This window comes from Penicillium bovifimosum, assembly GCF_028826915.1.
Source record: "Penicillium bovifimosum strain IBT 22155 chromosome Unknown utg000005l_segment0_segment0, whole genome shotgun sequence".
Taxonomy (NCBI): domain Eukaryota; kingdom Fungi; phylum Ascomycota; class Eurotiomycetes; order Eurotiales; family Aspergillaceae; genus Penicillium; species Penicillium bovifimosum.
Genome location: NW_026622714.1, coordinates 3,528,553 through 3,547,061, shown reverse-complemented (window position 1 = coordinate 3,547,061; position 18,509 = coordinate 3,528,553). Strand labels below are relative to the sequence as shown.

General features: G+C 49.1%; 5 protein-coding genes across 5 annotated transcripts; 2 read left to right on the top strand and 3 right to left on the bottom strand.

The window, feature by feature from the left end:
- Positions 1 to 6,334: 6,334 nt before the first annotated feature.
- On the bottom strand, positions 6,335 to 8,011 carry N7515_006539 (uncharacterized protein; the record flags this gene model as incomplete). The annotated part of the gene is made up of 6 exons (XM_056667283.1): positions 6,335 to 6,391; positions 6,530 to 6,907; positions 6,966 to 7,038; positions 7,098 to 7,160; positions 7,247 to 7,561; positions 7,635 to 8,011. The coding sequence occupies 6 exons, from the start codon at positions 8,009 to 8,011 to the stop codon at positions 6,335 to 6,337; spliced, it is 1,263 nt and encodes a 420-aa protein (XP_056520879.1).
- Positions 8,012 to 8,367: 356 nt separating this feature from the next.
- N7515_006538 (putative phosphoketolase) lies at positions 8,368 to 11,108 on the top strand (the record flags this gene model as incomplete). The annotated part of the gene is made up of 7 exons (XM_056667282.1): positions 8,368 to 8,530; positions 8,584 to 8,658; positions 8,716 to 8,950; positions 9,003 to 9,155; positions 9,206 to 10,136; positions 10,190 to 11,015; positions 11,071 to 11,108. The coding sequence occupies 7 exons, from the start codon at positions 8,368 to 8,370 to the stop codon at positions 11,106 to 11,108; spliced, it is 2,421 nt and encodes an 806-aa protein (XP_056520878.1).
- Positions 11,109 to 13,203: 2,095 nt separating this feature from the next.
- On the top strand, positions 13,204 to 14,253 carry N7515_006537 (RTA1 domain-containing protein; the record flags this gene model as incomplete). Its single annotated transcript, XM_056667281.1, has 3 exons — positions 13,204 to 13,399; positions 13,476 to 13,568; positions 13,631 to 14,253. The coding sequence occupies 3 exons, from the start codon at positions 13,204 to 13,206 to the stop codon at positions 14,251 to 14,253; spliced, it is 912 nt and encodes a 303-aa protein (XP_056520877.1).
- A 434-nt stretch (positions 14,254 to 14,687) lies between these two features.
- N7515_006536 (uncharacterized protein) lies at positions 14,688 to 15,812 on the bottom strand (the record flags this gene model as incomplete). The annotated part of the gene is made up of 2 exons (XM_056667280.1): positions 14,688 to 15,406; positions 15,521 to 15,812. 2 exons carry the CDS (start codon positions 15,810 to 15,812, stop codon positions 14,688 to 14,690), a joined length of 1,011 nt encoding a protein of 336 aa, XP_056520876.1.
- Positions 15,813 to 16,425: 613 nt separating this feature from the next.
- On the bottom strand, positions 16,426 to 18,326 carry N7515_006535 (ATP-binding protein; the record flags this gene model as incomplete). Its single annotated transcript, XM_056667279.1, has 5 exons — positions 16,426 to 16,866; positions 16,929 to 17,269; positions 17,325 to 17,566; positions 17,621 to 17,986; positions 18,043 to 18,326. The coding sequence occupies 5 exons, from the start codon at positions 18,324 to 18,326 to the stop codon at positions 16,426 to 16,428; spliced, it is 1,674 nt and encodes a 557-aa protein (XP_056520875.1).
- Positions 18,327 to 18,509: the final 183 nt, after the last annotated feature.

The window sequence follows — 18,509 nt, the reverse complement described above, 5'->3', positions numbered from 1 at the left end:
GTACAGATACTCATACAAATAAAGACACCCGGGAGCAGTGCCCATCCAATAGTAAAACAAGAAAAGCAATCAAAGCGTGCTATTGACCGCGAGGTCGAGGCTCTAGGTTCTGGTATCAACCCATGCATCCCATTCAATAATCCATCCCGTCTATACCGAAACGCCGTAAACAGAGAACATAAACAAAAGAAATCGAACAAAAACAAGAAAACAAAGGCACTTTTGAGGTTGGACCATGGTATCGAGTCGTATCAAAGAAGTAGAAAGCGTAATGCGAGGCGGAATCAGGTTTGAGGGGCCCGAAAGTGAAAAGGTGAATGTGTGAAGACGATGAAATGTCGAAAAAGAGGTGTCCGCGCTTGGTATCCGAAAAAGAAGATGCAGAAGGCGAAAGTCGAGCCGAATTAAAAAGGGTATAATGTCGCGCAAAGCCCATAGCGAATAGGCAGGAAAAAGAAAGAGCTGTGGCCGGAGCCACAAAGAAGGAAAAAAGATAGTGTTACAGATATCTAGTTGACCGGTTAGTTTTGATGCCCAAAGGGACGTGGCTTCGGAGTTGGCATGTCTTACCAAAATCAGTTAAAACTCCAAAACGCATATGCGTCAAAAACTCCAGCCACTGTTGGGCGCCAGACCATCCGAAACATGACCGAGTGGTGTAGAAAGCAATGTTGAGTATGACGAGTTTCCCAACCCATTTATTTTGGTGGTGGTGGAGGTACCCCGGGCTTTTTCACGCCGGTCGTGTCGTAAGCTCCTCGTCCCATGTTGAAGGCAGATAGATCTCGAAGTATCATGTTCAGGTCTGCGGAGATAGTCATCGTTAGAAATGACTTGAAGGCAAGAGATTTTGTTGGGGTGATCGAAGAAACAAGAATTCTGCGAATGCGACAGGGCGAGGAATGAGATGATAGAAGGACTCACCAAGTAAACACGACGTTGACGCCAGGATTTATATAGATCTTCGGGGAAACAAGAGGCAAACGAAGTCCCAATCCACCCCCCGTGAAAATGCAAATTAAAATAAAAGAAGGTCTAGACAAAAACCGACGGTGCAGGCGATAGATGCAAGAAGCAGTCGAGATCGGAAAAGACGGTCCTTTTGAAGGATAACCACTGGGACAATGCGGGAGCCAGCAGAATCGTAGGGCAGGAATGTGAAATGGGCCCAACAAATAAGAAGTTGGTGGAGTCTTCTTATGGAAAGCAAGATGATGGACAGGTCGCAGCTCGTTGCTTTTTATTCAGACAAATCAAAAAGAATAAATTGGACGCAAGATGATAAGCGCGAGGGTGGCTGCAGCAGCTAATCCATCAAATCTCGATCTGAACCAAGAAAACGGCCCCGGGGGGGGGCGAGAAGGGATATGAAGTGTAGACGGCAAGGAGCAAAGGAGAAGTGCTCCGGAACTGGCTCCGGTCGATCCGGACAAAGTTCAAATCGACGTATCGCAAGGGAGAAGGGAGAGCGAAGGAGAGCGGTAGGGGGGTGATGTAGAAGATAGTTATCAGGTATGTCGAAGAGAACAAGAAGGGGGGATTACGTTGATATAGAGAGTGTATTCCAAGGTTCTTATGGTTTGATTTTATCTTTTAAGTCTTTACTGTAATCCTTTTTTTATTCCTTTTCTATTCTAGAAAATCAATAAATGGACAAAATAAAATAAATAACATAAAATAAGGAGGATACTAGCCAGTCAGACCCAATAAAATCGAATAAATCGACCAAATCGAATAAATCAGACCCTAAATCAGTGATTTTTCCTTTGTTTAGTCGGCGGCTCTCCCGTCCCTGGTTCCGGGGAACAAGAAAAAGGTACCCCCTTTCTATTCCAACTCTGATCTTTAGGCTTGTACTTTTTTGAGATATCTGGAACAAAGAAAGAAAGATCTCTGATTCATCACAATCACTATCTGAGATACATCCCATGTCATCACTCAAAGTTGAAACTCTCTGTAAAGTTACGCAGTATGTATCAACTAGAGCTCTCCACTTTGAAGCTAGGAACCAAATCTCCGGGCAGCCTGAGTGCATAAGTGGAGAAAAATGACGGAAAAACAGCCGCAGGAACACAGAACGGATCCCTCCGAACGACAGCTCTTATTTTTGATGTATTTTCTTTTCCCGCGTGGTCGGGCTCTATCGGGTTTAGATAACTTGTGTTAGACCAAGGGGAAGTAATAAGATAACCCTAATAGCCAAAAGTCGACATATGATGCCTAGGTCAAATAATCCCCCAGCCAACCCAGCCAAAACACCCTTGGGAAAAATTCAATCAAGGACATTCGGGCTTGCACGCGGTTCCCCGTGCAATACTACTCACTTTGAGAGACCAGTCGCAAACTTCGAATTGGGTCTCGGAAGACCTGGATCAAACCGTCGCGATTCGCCTACAATTCACAAACTACAAGACACATCAGCCAATCGTTAAACATATCGCAATTCCATCGCTTCACTTCATTCCCATCTTCTTTGTCTCATGCTTTTCGACGCGCCGCGGTCTGGCCGATCGATCAACGGCGAGAGAGACCCAGAGGAAAAAAAGAATAATCATGCCCATCTTTACGATCCTCGGCTCCATCATAGGGGGTGGAGATACGCTAAAACACGAAAAGGGCATCATTACGGAGCCCCCAACAAAAGCAAAATCCCGTCTCGGTTACGTATGAACATTCTTTTGGCCTTCTAGCCTTCCCTTTCCTTCCCGAGGACTTGGGTCCAGATAGAACTGTAATACCAAAGGTACAGTACATCTGGAAACATTCTGAAGGGGGGGGATCCACCCCCGTGATCCGGGACATCCTAAAGTACCTAACGAGTAATAATGTATCCGTACTCCGTACCTTTCTGCCTTTCTGCGTCAGCTCTCTCCTCATATTTGCCACACTGGAGACATCTTACCCGCTCCAGGGGAAGCCGCAATTTGCCCTCCAGTGATGGCCTGTCCCAGCTTTACGATCCGTCAAACGGAGACTCGTAGGCGGGTTTCAGCCCATGCCAGGAACAGGAAGCTCCTCTTCCATCGCGCCCAAAAAAATGGGTCTCCTCGTGGAAATCGGGGCTGGGTGATCTACCGTATGTCGTTAGGTTGCAGCTTACCGTGAGATTCGGGACCCGTTTCGAACGCGCCCATTCGAGATCTCGGGTCAATACTACTAACATTCATCCTAAGACCTGAGCTTACTTTTTGACACTTTTGACACAGTTGAGTGAAGAAAGACGCTGTCTGTCGTTCGCCAAAGGAGACTGTTCCTTCTCATTCCTGTGTGAAATAGGGGAAGATGGCGATCATATCACATGGATCCAGCTTCCATATTAGGGAATTAAGTCATCAAGCCGGTACGCAATAACTATACAAGATTTGTATTGATTCCCTGATCTACCGGAGAGAACGTAAAAGCCGATGATCTCAAGGATAAAAGCAGCTTCCTATTCTTCCATAGTGTCCACAGAAACTGTACGGGCCGTTTACATTACAGCTAGAACGGCACTAGAAACGGGAGGAAAACCAGGAACCCCCAGTTAAATCCCCATTCGAGTCTCCATAGCTCCAATTCCATCACAGTAGTCAACCTTAATGGCCCCAGTCGGATTTCTCTGCCCCTTTTCCCCATTGGCAATCTCTGGGCCCAACGGTTTCAGGATCTTCCATCGATGTACAATAACCCGAGACCCAGAGTGGCGGTCCAAGGTCCGAGACTGGAGGTAAACGTACGGAGACTCAGGTACAGTACCTCGTAACTCGGGATTTCTGGAGAGTGCGGCTGGATGCATTAGTGGACCAAACAAGGTTGCGCGATTGCATGAACCGCCTTCCATCGCTTCCGGAACGTCTTAGTCTTCCCGAGACCATCGAGACTCCTCTTCGTTACATGAACCTCCTCTCTTTGTTTGGGAACTGTTGACTGCCTACTCGCATAAGACGGACTCCGTGTGCCGTCGAATGGAAATAACGGTCGCGGATTAACAACCACATTGACTTTGGGGTTTGCCTGTGCAGCGCATGGCAAGGGGGGTGCCTGGTCACGACTCACGATGCATCGATCATCCAGCTCTTTGTTCATCTGACAGGCTAATGTGGATGTGTTGACAGTCTTAAAATCGGGTGGATGTCGGCGACTTTTTTTCTTTTTTCTTTTTTCTCCTCTCTCGGTTTGTTCTATGCTATGGCGAAATTGGATTGGGTGGTTTCTCGCTTTGCAATCTAAATATCACTAGGCACAGGAGGATGGCGCACTAAGTCTCCGCGGATGTGAAGCCGGGCGATCTTAGTTCATTTCCGATTCCCTCAAAAAGAAGGCTCCATATTTGGAAAATTCTGGAAGCACTATGTGCTCCAGTTTCATGGTCGCGACGGCTTACCAATAGTAGAAGGTAGTGTCCACTGTTGACACTGTTGATAGGTACGACTGTACGGAGTACTTGGTGTGTCCTGCTCCGCAAGTCAGGTACTCAGGTTGTTGAAGTCGATTCGGTGCACGAGGTAAACAGAAAGAAGCAGAGTAAACAAAACAAAGAAAACATAGCTCGATGCAAACAATTGGAACTGGAACCGCTTTCCCCGTCCCGAACCAAAAGATGCGAAACGCTTTTTGAGCCGCCTCAATTCTTAGCTTTTCCTATTTCTTTAGATCTACACTCCATCACAAGTTCGACTTGATCCGACTGGGTATGCCCGATACCGACGGCTCACAGCCGAGCCAAACACTGAAATAAATAAAAAGTGGACTGACCATTTCGACCTCTCCACGTCGTAGAGTCTGGATCTCAAGTGACAGGCCCAAGTCCACATCATGACCCGGTCACCCGGATAACCTGATTAACTCGCAGGCGAAAGCAAAAAGATGAGGATCGCCAGCTCCACGGCTCCAGCACCAGCGTGTCGGGTTCGATCATCTCCTTTCTTTTTCTTTCCTTTCCATCCGGGCTCCCCCCTGACTTCGGGTACCTATTTCAGTACCGACATGATGAAGTGGACACCGGACAGGAAGGGCAAATTCGACTGATCGAGCCACACAAATCCATCGAGTAGGGTCTTCGGCTTCTCATCGAGGGATCCGCGACCACTTGGCGCATGAACGGCTACTGTTCCCCGAGGTACTCCGTACTCCTGCACGGGGAATCACCCCAACCCCCTGGGAAGAAGTACTGCATACAATATACATGGAGCATATTATGTACGATGTACGGAGTACAGGTGCATGTCTGTAGGTATGACACGCTGCTGAGGACGAGCCTATGTTAGATGTACTACTGCGTGCGTACATTCTCAAATTTCTGCAGTGTCGATCACTGCAAAATCTACCCTTGAAAGCGCCATTGCTTGATCTGATGAGCTGATTGCGATGCAGAAAGGGCTGTCTGATCCCCCGGATACAAATAAACAAGCCAAAGAGTGATAGTTGACTTTAAGCACGAAATAGTTAGCGTCTCCTCCTCACTAGTCAGCCCATTGTCTCCCCCGAAACCGCTAGCCTGCAGATCGTCAGGAAATGGTTTAATTCTTCAATCTGATCATCTTCCCCGAGGAGATCATCTACCGATCGCAACCCTTTGATTTCCCCGGTGTCTTGCATATAATCAAACACTAACCTGGGACCGACCCGGGGAACGGCCTTCCCCCGAAGCTATCAAATCCGACAACCTGGACGTGTCACATTCCTGCATCTTGCAATTCGGCCTTTATTTGTCTTTTTATTTTTATCTTTCCGGTTTGCCCCCCATTGTACAGGAGTACGGGGTACAGATCCACAGCGAATTAACCCCAATGGAGCGCTGGTATGCAGGGACTGTTTGTGTCCTCAGGTTTCTTGCAGTTTCCCCCTACCTGCGGTGTACATCGATGTACACCCGTAAATACTGTATGCTGTTGCAATTGATGTACCAGGAATGATACTGCGTAATGACCACATTGCATTGCATTGCATTGAAATGAAATGAGGCGCATATTATGACCAAGGCTCTGGGTTCCCCGATTTCCCCATCGCCGGGTCCTGGCGATCGAGACCTGACGCATCGGAGATGTACCTGTCACCCCAGCCACTAGCGGCCCCTTTTTGCTCAGTGGCGAGTGTCAAAAGGACGGGGCGAGACTATGTCACATTTGGCCTCGATTTGAGGATATTATTTGAAATACTTACTTCGATTGAGTATGTACGGGGTGTAGGCAATGTAGATAACCTTGTGCGGATGTATGTAGGCATTAGTCAATATAATCTGTCTTAACCCGCGCATGTTCGGCTCTCCAGCCTGCTTCATTAAAGGTAGTAGTACCAATGTGAGTATCAATGACAAATACTAGATATGACACCGAGAAGAAAGCGATACAGTGCATCATGATTTACCAGCACCGCGAGCACCTATGGCTACGCAGTGATATGCCATTTCAAACTGCAAGAAGACAAGTCAGTAAATCAGGACATAGAGGTCTCCAGAAACAACGCATAACCATAACAATAACCATAACCTCCACGAGAGGTCAAGGTTAATGTTACGGTCAACTATTCCTCAACAATTGAGACAACATACCTGTTCATTGGTCTGACAAACCAAAACCCGGGGCCCCTTGCCGGAACCCTTGGAGATATCTTTGACCGTCTCCTCATCTCCAGGCCCCTTGTCATTGGCCGCATTATCGATTGCCAAACCTAGACACTGGCATTTGTCCACCAGCGTCCGCCTCAGTAGGGAGCTTTTCTCACCGATCCCGCCAGCAAAGACTACACCGTCTACTTGGCCGTCGAGCTTGACATAGTAGCTGCCGATGTAACCCTGAATGCGGTCGACGAATATGTCGAAGGCGAGTTTATGTGCTTTACTAGGTGGATTCGGCACGGCGATCTCAGCGAAGTCAGTGGTTCCCGTCAGGGCTTTCCAGCCCGATTGTTTGTTGAGAATTTCTTCGGCCTGGCAGCATCTGTCAGTCTGCCATTCACTCCGTACTCTGTAAGTTGGGTATTCATACTGTGCTGATATGCATTTCGCTCGTGCTGGATTGGCTTAACGTGCCAGCTTGGTTGGTGTAGTGGAACACCAATCTACATCATCATCAGTTCCCATGGCCGCATTGTCGGGGTTCCATTTAGTAGCAACTTACGAGGGATCAATACTTCCACTTCGTGTCGCGCCGGGTAATCCCGCCAAAGGGGTGAGCCCCATTCTAGTCGCTACGTTAGCACATCTCCAACTCATGCATAGTTGTAGACGTAATACGGTAATAGGCTGCATCCACTACGGGGTACTCACGAGGTATCCACCGACTCCCCATTCTTGATCGCACATATCGATGCCCCACTCCCGATATGCATCACGATAAGGTTCGTTTTGTCGATCGGCTTGTTGAGGAATTGTGCTACAGACCGCAGGATGAACGAATAGCTGATCCCATGGAACCCATACTTGCGCAGACCATTTGCCTTGGCAATCTTCTGGTTGATAGGGTACGTGCGCACCGCTTCGGGGATTGTCTGGTGAAACGCGGAGTCAAAGAATGTAATGCTCTTGACATTGGGGAGCTCTTTTCTGCAGAGGCGGACTATCTCAAGTGCTGAGAAATTGTGGCTTTCGGAGATATGTTAGCGATACCGAGGCAATCTCAGACCCATATATATATTCGGGGAAAAGGTAGGCCTACAGCGGCGCGAGGTCTTCCAATCCTTCCAACTGGCTCAGTGTCTCTTCATTGATTTCCACGGCCTCACGGTGGTCACCTCCGTGGACGACTCGGTGACAGACGTACTCCAAGTCGTCGGTGCTGGCGACTTCGGACAGGCCAGGGTCGCTGAGACAGCGCTTCAGCAGGTATTTGAATGCATCTTGAGGCGTGGTGAGTTTTTCGTTGACTTCTTCTTTGTGCTTTTTGTCGCCCAGTTGATACTTGAGCGTAGGTGGGGGTGCAGTAATTCCTGAGATCGACGCGTCTGCGATAGCTCTTGGCGGCTTCTCCGAAGTATAGAAGGTGATTTTGACCGAGGAAGATCCGGCGTTGACAGCGAGGATAGATTTAGGCATTTTGAAGCTGACAGCCTGACAGTTGGTAATGTAGGGAATTGCTAGAATTGCTTGAGACTTTGGAAATAATAATTTGTTTGATTTGTTGGCTCCAATGTCTCATGTTGGGTTGTCGCAATGATGTCAGACTAAGGATGTGGAATGACGTCGCCCACGGAGAACAAGGCAGAACATCTTCAGTGGCACCGATACTTATGATTTTCTTATGATCTTCTTTATGATCTTCTTTCAACATCTCCTACACAAGATTTTATCAACTTTAGAATTCTAGAATTTTAGATCGCATCTCACATTCCTCCCCATCTTGGGTCCAGTGTCGATCATCCGCGCCAAGATCCGAACTAAACACATCCATCATGCCTGGCGAAGTTATAAGCGAGCCGAATCCGCAACCACTGCCATCCCATCTACCAGACTACCTTGAGAACTTATGCGTGGAAGTGCCTCCTGGGCACCTAGACCAGAAGGCCTGCGATGCCTTGTTTAAGTTTCGTCAAGCGGCTTGCTACATTGCTGCAGGTGAGTGCGATGGGAATCATAGAGGTGCTTAGCGCGGCTGACCCAAAATATAGCAATGATATTCCTGCAAGAGAACACTCTTCTGAAGTCGGAACTCACATTTGACCATGTCAAGCCTCGATTACTGGGTGAGTAGCGATCCAAAATTATTGAACAAGATCAAGCAGACTGATACCGTGCCGCAGGTCACTGGGGAACATGCCCGGGCTTAATCCTGGTATACTCTCACCTAAACTACTTGATCCGGACTATGGATCTGGACATGCTGTATGTCGTCGGGCCAGGACATGGCGCACCGGCAATCCTAGCCGCACTCTGGCTAGAAGGCTCGCTGGAGAAATTCTACCCCGAGTATTCGCGAGACGGCAAAGGCCTGCACAATCTGATCTCGAACTTTAGCACAACCTCCGGCTTCCCCAGGTGAGCCTCTTTTGCCCTGCTGCTTGATGCATTGACTAATTCCTATGTGCAGTCACATCAACGCCGAAACTCCCGGCGCCATCCACGAAGGTGGAGAGCTGGGCTACGCTCTGGCAGTCTCTTTTGGCGCTGTCATGGATAGGCCTGACCTGATTGTCCCTTGTGTCGTGGGTGATGGAGAAGCTGAATCAGGTCCCACCGCTGCGTTCGTCGATCACTTTCCCCGTTGCGCTGTACAACGCTAACCGCTGACAGGTCCTGGCATGCAATCAAATACATTGACCCCAAGGAGTCAGGTGCAGTGTTGCCCATCTTGCATGTAAATGGGTTCAAAATCAGTGAGCGGACCATCTTCGGATGCATGGACCACAAGGAGCTTGTGTCTCTCTTCAGTGGATATGGATATCAAGTCCGCTTTGTGGAGGACATCAACGACATTGATACGGATTTGCACTTCTCCATGGTGTGGGCCGTGAAGGAGATCCACAAGATCCAAAAGGCTGCCCGTTCTGGGAACCCTATCCTCAAACCAAGATGGCCGATGCTGATTCTGCGGACTCCAAAGGGCTGGTCTGGGCCGAAGCAGCTGCATGGCAAGTTCATCGAAGGCTCGTTCCACTCACACCAGGTTCCTTTGCCGAAAGCAAAGAAAGACAAGGAAGAGCTGGATTTGCTGCAGAAGTGGCTTTCTGGCTACAAGCCCAACGAGCTGTTCACTTCGAACGGCGACATCATTGACGAGATCAAATCTGTGATTCCCACCAACGACAAAAAGAAGCTTGGCCAGCGGGTCGAAGTCTACAATGGCTATACACCACCAAAGATGCCGGAATGGAAAGCTTTCTGCGCGGAAAAAGGCTCCGAGGAGAGCGCGATGAAAGTGGTTGGCAAATTCATCAACCAGACATTCAAGGACAACCCGACTTCAGTGCGGCTGTTCTCGCCTGACGAGCTAGAAAGCAACAAGCTCGATGCCGTGTTTGAGGACACGAACCGCAATTTCCAATGGGACGAATTCGCCAACGCTCGCGGCGGCCGTGTCATCGAAGTCCTTAGCGAACACATGTGTCAGGGATTCATGCAAGGCTATACCCTGACCGGCCGCACTGGAATTTTCCCTTCCTATGAGAGCTTCCTTGGTATCATTCACACTATGATGGTGCAATACTCCAAGTTTATGAAGATGGTAAGGTGCCTCTACTCTTTAGATCCATTCCGTGCTCATCAGATCATTTGTAGGCACTAGAAACAACCTGGCACTCCGGAGTCAGCAGCATGAACTACATCGAGTCAAGCACCTGGACCCGCCAGGAACACAATGGCTTCTCCCACCAGAACCCATCCTTCATCGGCTCCGTCCTCAAACTGAAGCCCACCGCAGCCCGCGTGTACCTACCACCCGACGCGAACACCTTCCTGACGACTGTCCATCACTGTCTGAAATCCAAGAACTACATTAACCTGATGGTTGGCTCGAAACAACCAACGCCAGTATACCTAAGCCCCGAAGAAGCCGAGGCCCACTGCCGCGCCGGCGCATCGATCTGGAAGTTCTGCAGCACAGATGACGGAGCAAACCCAGACGTCGTGCTCGCCGGCATTGGCGTCGAGGTGATGTTCGAAGTGATTGCGGCAGCCAAGCTGCTGAACGAACTCATCCCGGAGCTGCGTGTCTGTGTCGTTAACGTGACCGACCTGATGATTCTCGAGAACGAGGGTCTACATCCGCATGCCCTGTCCGATGAGGCCTTCAACAACATTTTCACCGCCGACAAGCCTGTTCACTTCAATTACCACGGCTACCCGACCGAGCTGCAGGGCTTACTGTTTGGACGTCCAAATATGGATCGTGTCACCGTTGCGGGGTACATTGAGGAGGGGAGCACTACCACGCCTTTCGACATGATGCTTGTCAACCATGTCTCGCGTTACCACGTTGCGCAGCAAGCTCTTCGTGGTGCCGCAACGAGGAATGAGAAGGTGCGGGTTCGTCAGCAGGAGCTCAATGCTCAGCTTGAGCAGCGGATCGTGGATACGAGGAAGTATATCAAGCAGAATCATAATGGTAAGCAGCTTACCTTTCCTTCTTCGTCTGTGACGTGCTTACTGACTGTTCTTAGATCCCGAGGGCGTCTATGATATGCCCAAGTTTGGTTAGAGATATGGCTATATCAATTGTACGAAGACTGCCTAGTTGAGCATAGGTGTTACGTGTTCATCTGCGTAGTCCTCAGTATCTCAATGCCAATTCATGATCAACAACTCGAGTGTCCTCTAAGCAGCGAAGTATCTTTAAATCTCATAATAGTCATATCGAATGTTTTGCTACAGACCACGAGGACATTGGGCCTAGGCTATAGCCACATGTCGAGGCAGACACCGTATCACGTTTCAGATCCTACCTAAATCCAGCCCCCGTGCTCCGCCACCCGGGAATCATCCGATTGATGACATCTTTCTAGCCGAGCACAAGTATCTATCCAACCAGAAAGCTCCGCGACGTTGACATCCAGCCCGCCAAGACGAGTTAATCTCCTTTCAGTTGGACGATGTAGTTGAGATCTCTGTTTGAATCTTGAATAGTTGACTGGGAAGTTTGGAAATTGGTCTCGGGTGAAATTGTTATCTGGTGGTCAATGTAAATAGACAGGACAATATTCGTGCATCGACCTTAATTTGGGATGTGAACGCAGTAAAATCCTTCTGTTGGTTTTCCACTGTTGGTGAGATTATGGCGTCTATGAGGTTCAGCGATTTGGCTCTCGGGCCATGGTGGGAGTAGGCAGAACGCAGTATATATACGGCGTACGGAGTATGCTCCGTACCTTGTATATGATGGAAGTTCATGTTGACGACCTTACTATCTTGGGTACGGAAGTTGGCTATGGGCTTTATGGGTTTACTTACATGTAATAGGCTGATACTCATCATACTCCCACTCAGCCTCACTTTCTGTACTTTGAGAATCAGCCTCATTTTGGGACACAAGCTCTTGCTTCATCTGGAAAGAAGCGTCTGCATAGCTATTACGTTACTAGTTATGCTCAGCCTCCAACAGCTTAATAGAACTTTGATTGATTGATTGAACTTGGCTATTCACTTCGTAGGCAGGTGAGTATCAAATCACCATCGAACAATTGTGTACATAAGGGTATTTGCATAAACACAATACATAGTGACGAGGGGAACGCTCGAACGTCACACTCACAGCTCCCCACTACAACAGGCAGTATGGGCATGGATCACAGGTTAATGCTACAACATACTCTCTACTCGCGAGACCACAAGGTACAGAGTAGAGAGGCTCAGATTATCAATGTCCATGAACAAGCAACGAAACACGTGGAATCCCACTAAATTTCTTTTCTTTTTTTTTCTTACCTCTTAGTCTTCCCTGTCACCAAGGCACGGTCCACATCCGCTGAGATCCGAGACCGCGGACCAAGTTCTCTTATTTCCGATCTTCCGAGGGATCCTCCAATTACACAGTTGAGCCGCACGTAAACTGTCGGATTCCCTTCAGCCCTCCTGCCCGATTTGTTTTTGACTCATACCATTCACAGAATGTCTACTCTATATTAATTGTACGAGTCTCTAGTTACTGTGATGTAAGGTGCGGAGATAAAAAAGGAAAAAGGTCAATCTAGGGCTGAGACAAGACGCTAAACTTAAACGGGCTGGTCTTGCGAGCGTGCGCCGGTCGATTTCTATACTTCGGCAGTTCGGCCCGAATCGAGATCGATGGGAGATTTTTCTCTTTCATCATAGCTTTTGATGTCATGGAGGGGGAGAGGCTAGAGGTCTATAGTTAGTTCAAATGGACACAATGGACATGGATGTAATGGTTAGAAGAATCTCTCTCTCTTCTATGCTCTTTCTCTTCAAACCGGGGCCGGCCCATTTATCAACCCGCTCTGGTAAGAGCCACGCGAGCGGGCCTGGTTCTTCCCGGCTCCGATGCGGGTCTGATACTGGACATGAAGAGGCTTTTGCTGGGCAAGGTTCACTGCTTACTCTGACTTAAGTTCCATGGCGCACTCCTGCCTATTGTAGCCTGATTGTCTTTTTCTCTCCTTATCCTATGCGTTCATATTGGGGACAAACGGTGGGATTGTCTATAAATCTCCGTTCTACAAAGGTCTCTGGAATCTCCTCTATTCTTCCAACCTGATCAGCAATACCCTACTATATCCTATTCATTAGCTTTATCATCGACTTTTGGATATACACTGCGAAACACCCCTCTCTTCACGATGCCCGAAAGGATACGACTGGGCATTGGATGTCCCGCCTATATTGAGGGCATCCCAGCCCCATACGGATATGTCCCCTCACTAGGAGCCGGAATCGCCTTCTGCGTCCTCTTCGGTCTCTCGATGATCCTCCACACAATCCAATTTACCTGGAAACGACAATGGTGGGCAAGTGTATTCAGCATCGGCTGTTTGGGTAAGTGAAGCCCTAAGCCCATATCAAGTTCAAACCCAACCCTACCGCAACCACCATACTAAAACAAACCCAACAGTCGAAGTAATAGGCTGGGCCGGTCGAACCTGGTCAGCCCAATGTCCCTACAACTCAACCGCCTTCCTAATGCAAATCTCCACCCTCATCATCGGTAAAGCCCCTCACGAACATCCAAAACACACCCAATACACTAGTAGACTAACACCTCTCCAGCCCCAACCTTCTTCACAGCCGGAATCTACGTCCTTCTAGGCCGCTTCATCCAACTCCTCGGACCATCAACCTCAATCCTAAAGCCAACCCTCTACCTCTGGATCTTCTGCACCTGCGACGTAATCTCGCTAGTCGTGCAAGCCATCGGCGGCGGCATGGCCTCCGGCGAAGCCGACAAGATCAACGGCAACACAGCACCAGGCACACACATAATGGTTGCCGGAATCGTATTCCAACTATTCTCGATAACGATCTTCGTCGCATGCGCAATCGATTTCGTGCGCCGGACGATGCGGAGACGATTACTGGTCGGAGCGACGATTCCGCTGTTTGGTGCGATGATACTGTCGATTATTTGTATCTATGTGAGGAGTATTTATCGTACGATTGAGCTTTCGCAGGGCTGGGAGGGGTATTTGATTACGCATGAGGCGTATTTTATTGCGTTGGATGGGGCTATGATGGTTGTTTCGGTTGGGGTTTTTAATGTTTTGCATCCTGGGTGGTTGTTGCCTGAGAAGATTAGTGAGAGGGATGAGGAGAAAGAGGAGGGGGTAGGGGAGGGATTGGGGGTGGAGAGGATGGAGAGAGAGAGATATCAGGGGCCGTTGACTAATTGGTGATGGGTGGTTTCATGATTATGGGAAATGTGTATATGACTTGGAATTGTTTTGTTGATGGCCCTAGAATGTAGTATTAGTTGCATGCAGCATACAGTACAATATCAGCGTTCATACAATTAGGCCTGAATTCTCAATAACTTAGAAGTACACAGTAGTACATCAAAACAAGAACAAAAGGGTAATCGAAACGCCCTGAAGCAAATTAACCACTTTGACAGCTGCAGTAGATACCGGAGAAGTGATCCACACCAATCGCCCCACGGCCGATCAATGCAATGGCAATGACGTTGTCATTGAGACCAACAGCATCATAAAAATTCGGGAAATGCAGAATGCGTATCACAGCATTCTACCCCCTCACGCACCAGGCGCAGCTGAAATGAAAAAAGCAACACCTGAGTACCCGTCCTCTCACGTTATCGAGGTGCACGAGATTATACACCATCGACAGCTTCGATCCAGGCAAATGCTGCTCCTGTAACGACAGACGCAAAAGCCCAGACTGCTCCCCAAGTAGCCGCGCCCTCAACAGAGACATCTCTGACTGTGCCCGCCACCTGAACAATGGTATTCAACTGGATGCCAAGGGCAAGAACAATGGACCGCGAGATCAAAATTCTAGTCTTGGTAGACAGTTTGCCCCAGGTATTGCGACAAATACTGCCAGTCAAGCCCTGGCAGCTGGCGGATTGCGTGGCACGAGTCGAATAGCCAGTGGAGCTGACGAACAAAAAGTCGCGCGCCGCCCAACCAGCAGGGATCAGCGTCAGAAAGAGCGCTGGGAAGCCGGCAGGGCCTGCATGCGCAGCACTGATATCCGGCAGACCCTCGAAGTGAACGACCAACCGTGCAGGAAGCCAAGTCGCATAGCTGGTGTAGAGCACAACGGTGAAAATTGAGGCTGCGAGAATCGTAGTCAAGACCGTGGTAGTTTTGTCCTGCAGAATGTTGCGATTGGCGATTGCATCGGCAGGCGTATGCGAAAGATCGTGGACACGCGAGGGCCGGCGCAGGAGCGCGAACGGAAGTGCTGTCGAGGCAATCGTGACGCCAATTGTGATCAGTGCTGAGGTCGGGCGGATGCCATAGAAGAAAGTCAAGAGAGAGTATGTTGGCATGTGGGTCAAGAATAGGAACGATGCCACATCGCGGCCTGTTTTGAATGATCACACAAGATTAGCTTCTTTCGTACATCTACATAGCTCCAGGAAGCTCGGACACAACATGTAAGGGGTCGTGGAAGCTGCGGGGGGTACGCAGTACTCACCATCATAACCAAGAATCCAAGCTAGGCCGACCTCTATGGCCCTCCAGCCGATCAAACCCGCGACCTCCCACCATTCCTCGAGGTGTTTGCTGATAGGCCCGAGATCGCCCGCCGTCAATGAGGAGGTAAATGTAAACAGAACAGAGCTCACAGTAAGGCTGCTCAGGACAACTAGGACGAAGCGGGCGGGGGAGGGGATGCTCGCCAGTCTGGAGGGGGTCGCGTGCGACTCGCGCGCCAGGGAGCTCTCGCTCCACGACACAGTTCGCTTCCTGGAGCTTCCTGATGACATGTCTGATGATATTCCAGCGGGGAAGATTGAAGCGAAAATTATCTGCGATTGCTGCTATTGACTGAGGTTTGAAAGAGAAAACGCGCGGGTGGAATGTTTGGTGGGCGGTGAAGATACGATGATGTCATGATTTGCCCAGCTCAATACCTGTTCTAGCTAATTTAAAGTTGGAGCTCTTACTGTGTAGAATCTGGATACGAAGAGGTACCATGGCACTCGACTCGAGAGTCGAGACTCAGACTGGCACTCCGCAGCTGAATGATAAGGTCCGCCAGGCAACGCGGCCATCAAAGCGGCAGCTGAAGATCTCAAGCCAATGGGCGTCATATACGTGGAAGACATACTTTCTGGATTTACACGGGCAGTAACTATATGAATCCTTCAAGTTCCTTTCAAGTGAGTTTCTGAATTATGGAAGTAACATCCATTGAGCTTAAGCTAGAAGAACTCTTGCCCTACAATACGAGCGTTTGATGAATCAATTCGCGATAATTTCAACATCTCGTTCCAGGTGTGGAACCTAACTTAGAAATCGAATGGGCGTAAAGCTGTGATAATCTCCCTGCGTGCAATACTCGGTATATAGCTGCATATTTATACAAAAGTTGAACCACTAATCTTCATCTTCGCCTTCACGTTGGGCCACAGCGAACTCGACTGTCCCACTCTCTCGTCCGCGGTTATCGCGCACGACGACGCGATATTTACCACTGTCCCAAAGATCCTTGATAGTCAACTCGCGAGTGCGGCCAAGACTCTCAATATCTCCAATGCGCTCCAGAGTGCCCTCCAAGTACTCATCGAAGTTCTCGATAGAGCAGATTTCTCGGAAAGCACGCTGCATAGGTACCGAATCAGCACGCACCGAAGCTCGCGAATCAATCGTGAAGATATTTTCATGGTCGTAAGATTGGATGAAATCAGCACGGGTCATGATCTGACGCGCCTTGTGGAGCGGGATCTCCGGTAGAATATGGCCCCGTTCTGGGTCGTAGTTTGAGCCCATCTCCTTTTCCAGATCGACCAACGCTTTGGCCAGAACCATAGCGGCAGACTGTGTGAGTTATGTTAGATGGCAGGAACGAAGAACAAGGTGTGTCCGAGGTAGGTACTTACAGAATACTTCTGTTCGTCCATCACATCGTCGTCCATCTCCTTTCCGAGAATCCAGCACTTGTTCAGGAACCACGTTTTCTCGGCTTGGCAAATCTCGTCGCACGTTTTCATGAGATCCTGGGACTTGGCCACGCGGTTCAAGAAAGATAGTCGACCACCAACTTTGTCGTAGACTTGCTCGAGAATCGGAGGTGGGAGTACCTCGTCGTGGAACTGCTGCCGATATTTCTTCAAAGCAGACATCGCCATGTCCTTGGGTAAATCCGTCACAGGAATGACCTCCATGCGGGTGGCGTAACGCTTCAAGCGCTCGTATACCCAATAATCATCACTGTTAAGAACTTTAAAACCACCAAGGTTAGTTATGCCAGAATAAGCGTTCGCCGGTTCACTTACTTGTTGTGACAAGCCCACTGGCTGCCCATTGCTCGGCGCGCTGCTGAATCATCTCAAGTAAATCCTGTCCATCATGATCATCTCTAACCAGATGCGTGCTATTGATGATCAAGACCAAAGGACCGGAGCCATTGCGCCTTCTGGTGAGCGCCACTTTCTCAAGCTTGTTGAAAGCGCGCTCAATGTCCAAGAGCGCCGTGGTGTCCCTTGGTCCTCGAATGCTGAAAAGGCTGCCAATATAGCTAGAAACCCCTCATTAGCATGGAAGCTGTATGATAATGGCAATAAGGGCTTACTCTTCATGGAACTCGAAGTCCAAAGCTTTGCCCAGTCGAATCCGGAAGATCTCAAGGTCGGCGTGCGCTTCAAACATGGCACAGCTGTTTCCATTGATCTTTCGCATGGCCTCCAGCAACATTGAGGTCTTCCCCGTGCCTTTTTCGCCAATCATTAAATAGTAGTGACCCTTCTGTCGCCCAGCTATGATATCATCAACCTTGGACTGCTCGCTGCGAACGACCCAGTGTTCCTCATGGTTATATTGATGCTTTCCATATTCAACACCGGCAATTTCGAGCGCAGGGTCACCTGGGGAAAACGCATTGTCCATCTTGTCCAAGATCAAATACTTGTAGTACTGGTGGTACCAGTATCCAGCCGCACTTCGGAGAAATCAGCCACGGTAAGGCATAGCTCGAATCCGATGGGTATACCTTACCCTAGGACAGCAATTGATGCTGCTGTTGTTGCAGCAGTTTCAAGCATCTTGAGAATCGTAGACTTCAAGTTGGGGTCTGAATCGCCATTACGGCCACCTTTTCCGCTGCCCTCATCCGAGTCATTCTGGTCGGTGGGGTCTGGCGTCATTTGCCCAGTGCCTTGGGGGGAAGAGTTGAACCGCTTGGGTGTATGCACCACAACGCGATTGTTAAATCTGAGTGGCCTCGGCAGGCCATGTCGGGCATAGGACCTTGCGGGCTGCGCAAGTCGGCTCCATAGCATCCTGGTTTGACTTCTTGGCGAATGTACGCCGGGGTTGCAAAGCAGGGATGTAGATTACTTTAGCAAAGGTTGTTGAGAAGGAGTGAAAATTGGTATGGTTTGTCAAGCGCAATCCAACAGATAATCTGTGTGGGGTCTGTTTGAACAAACACAATGAAGGAGAGTACTGCTAGAATTCTAGCT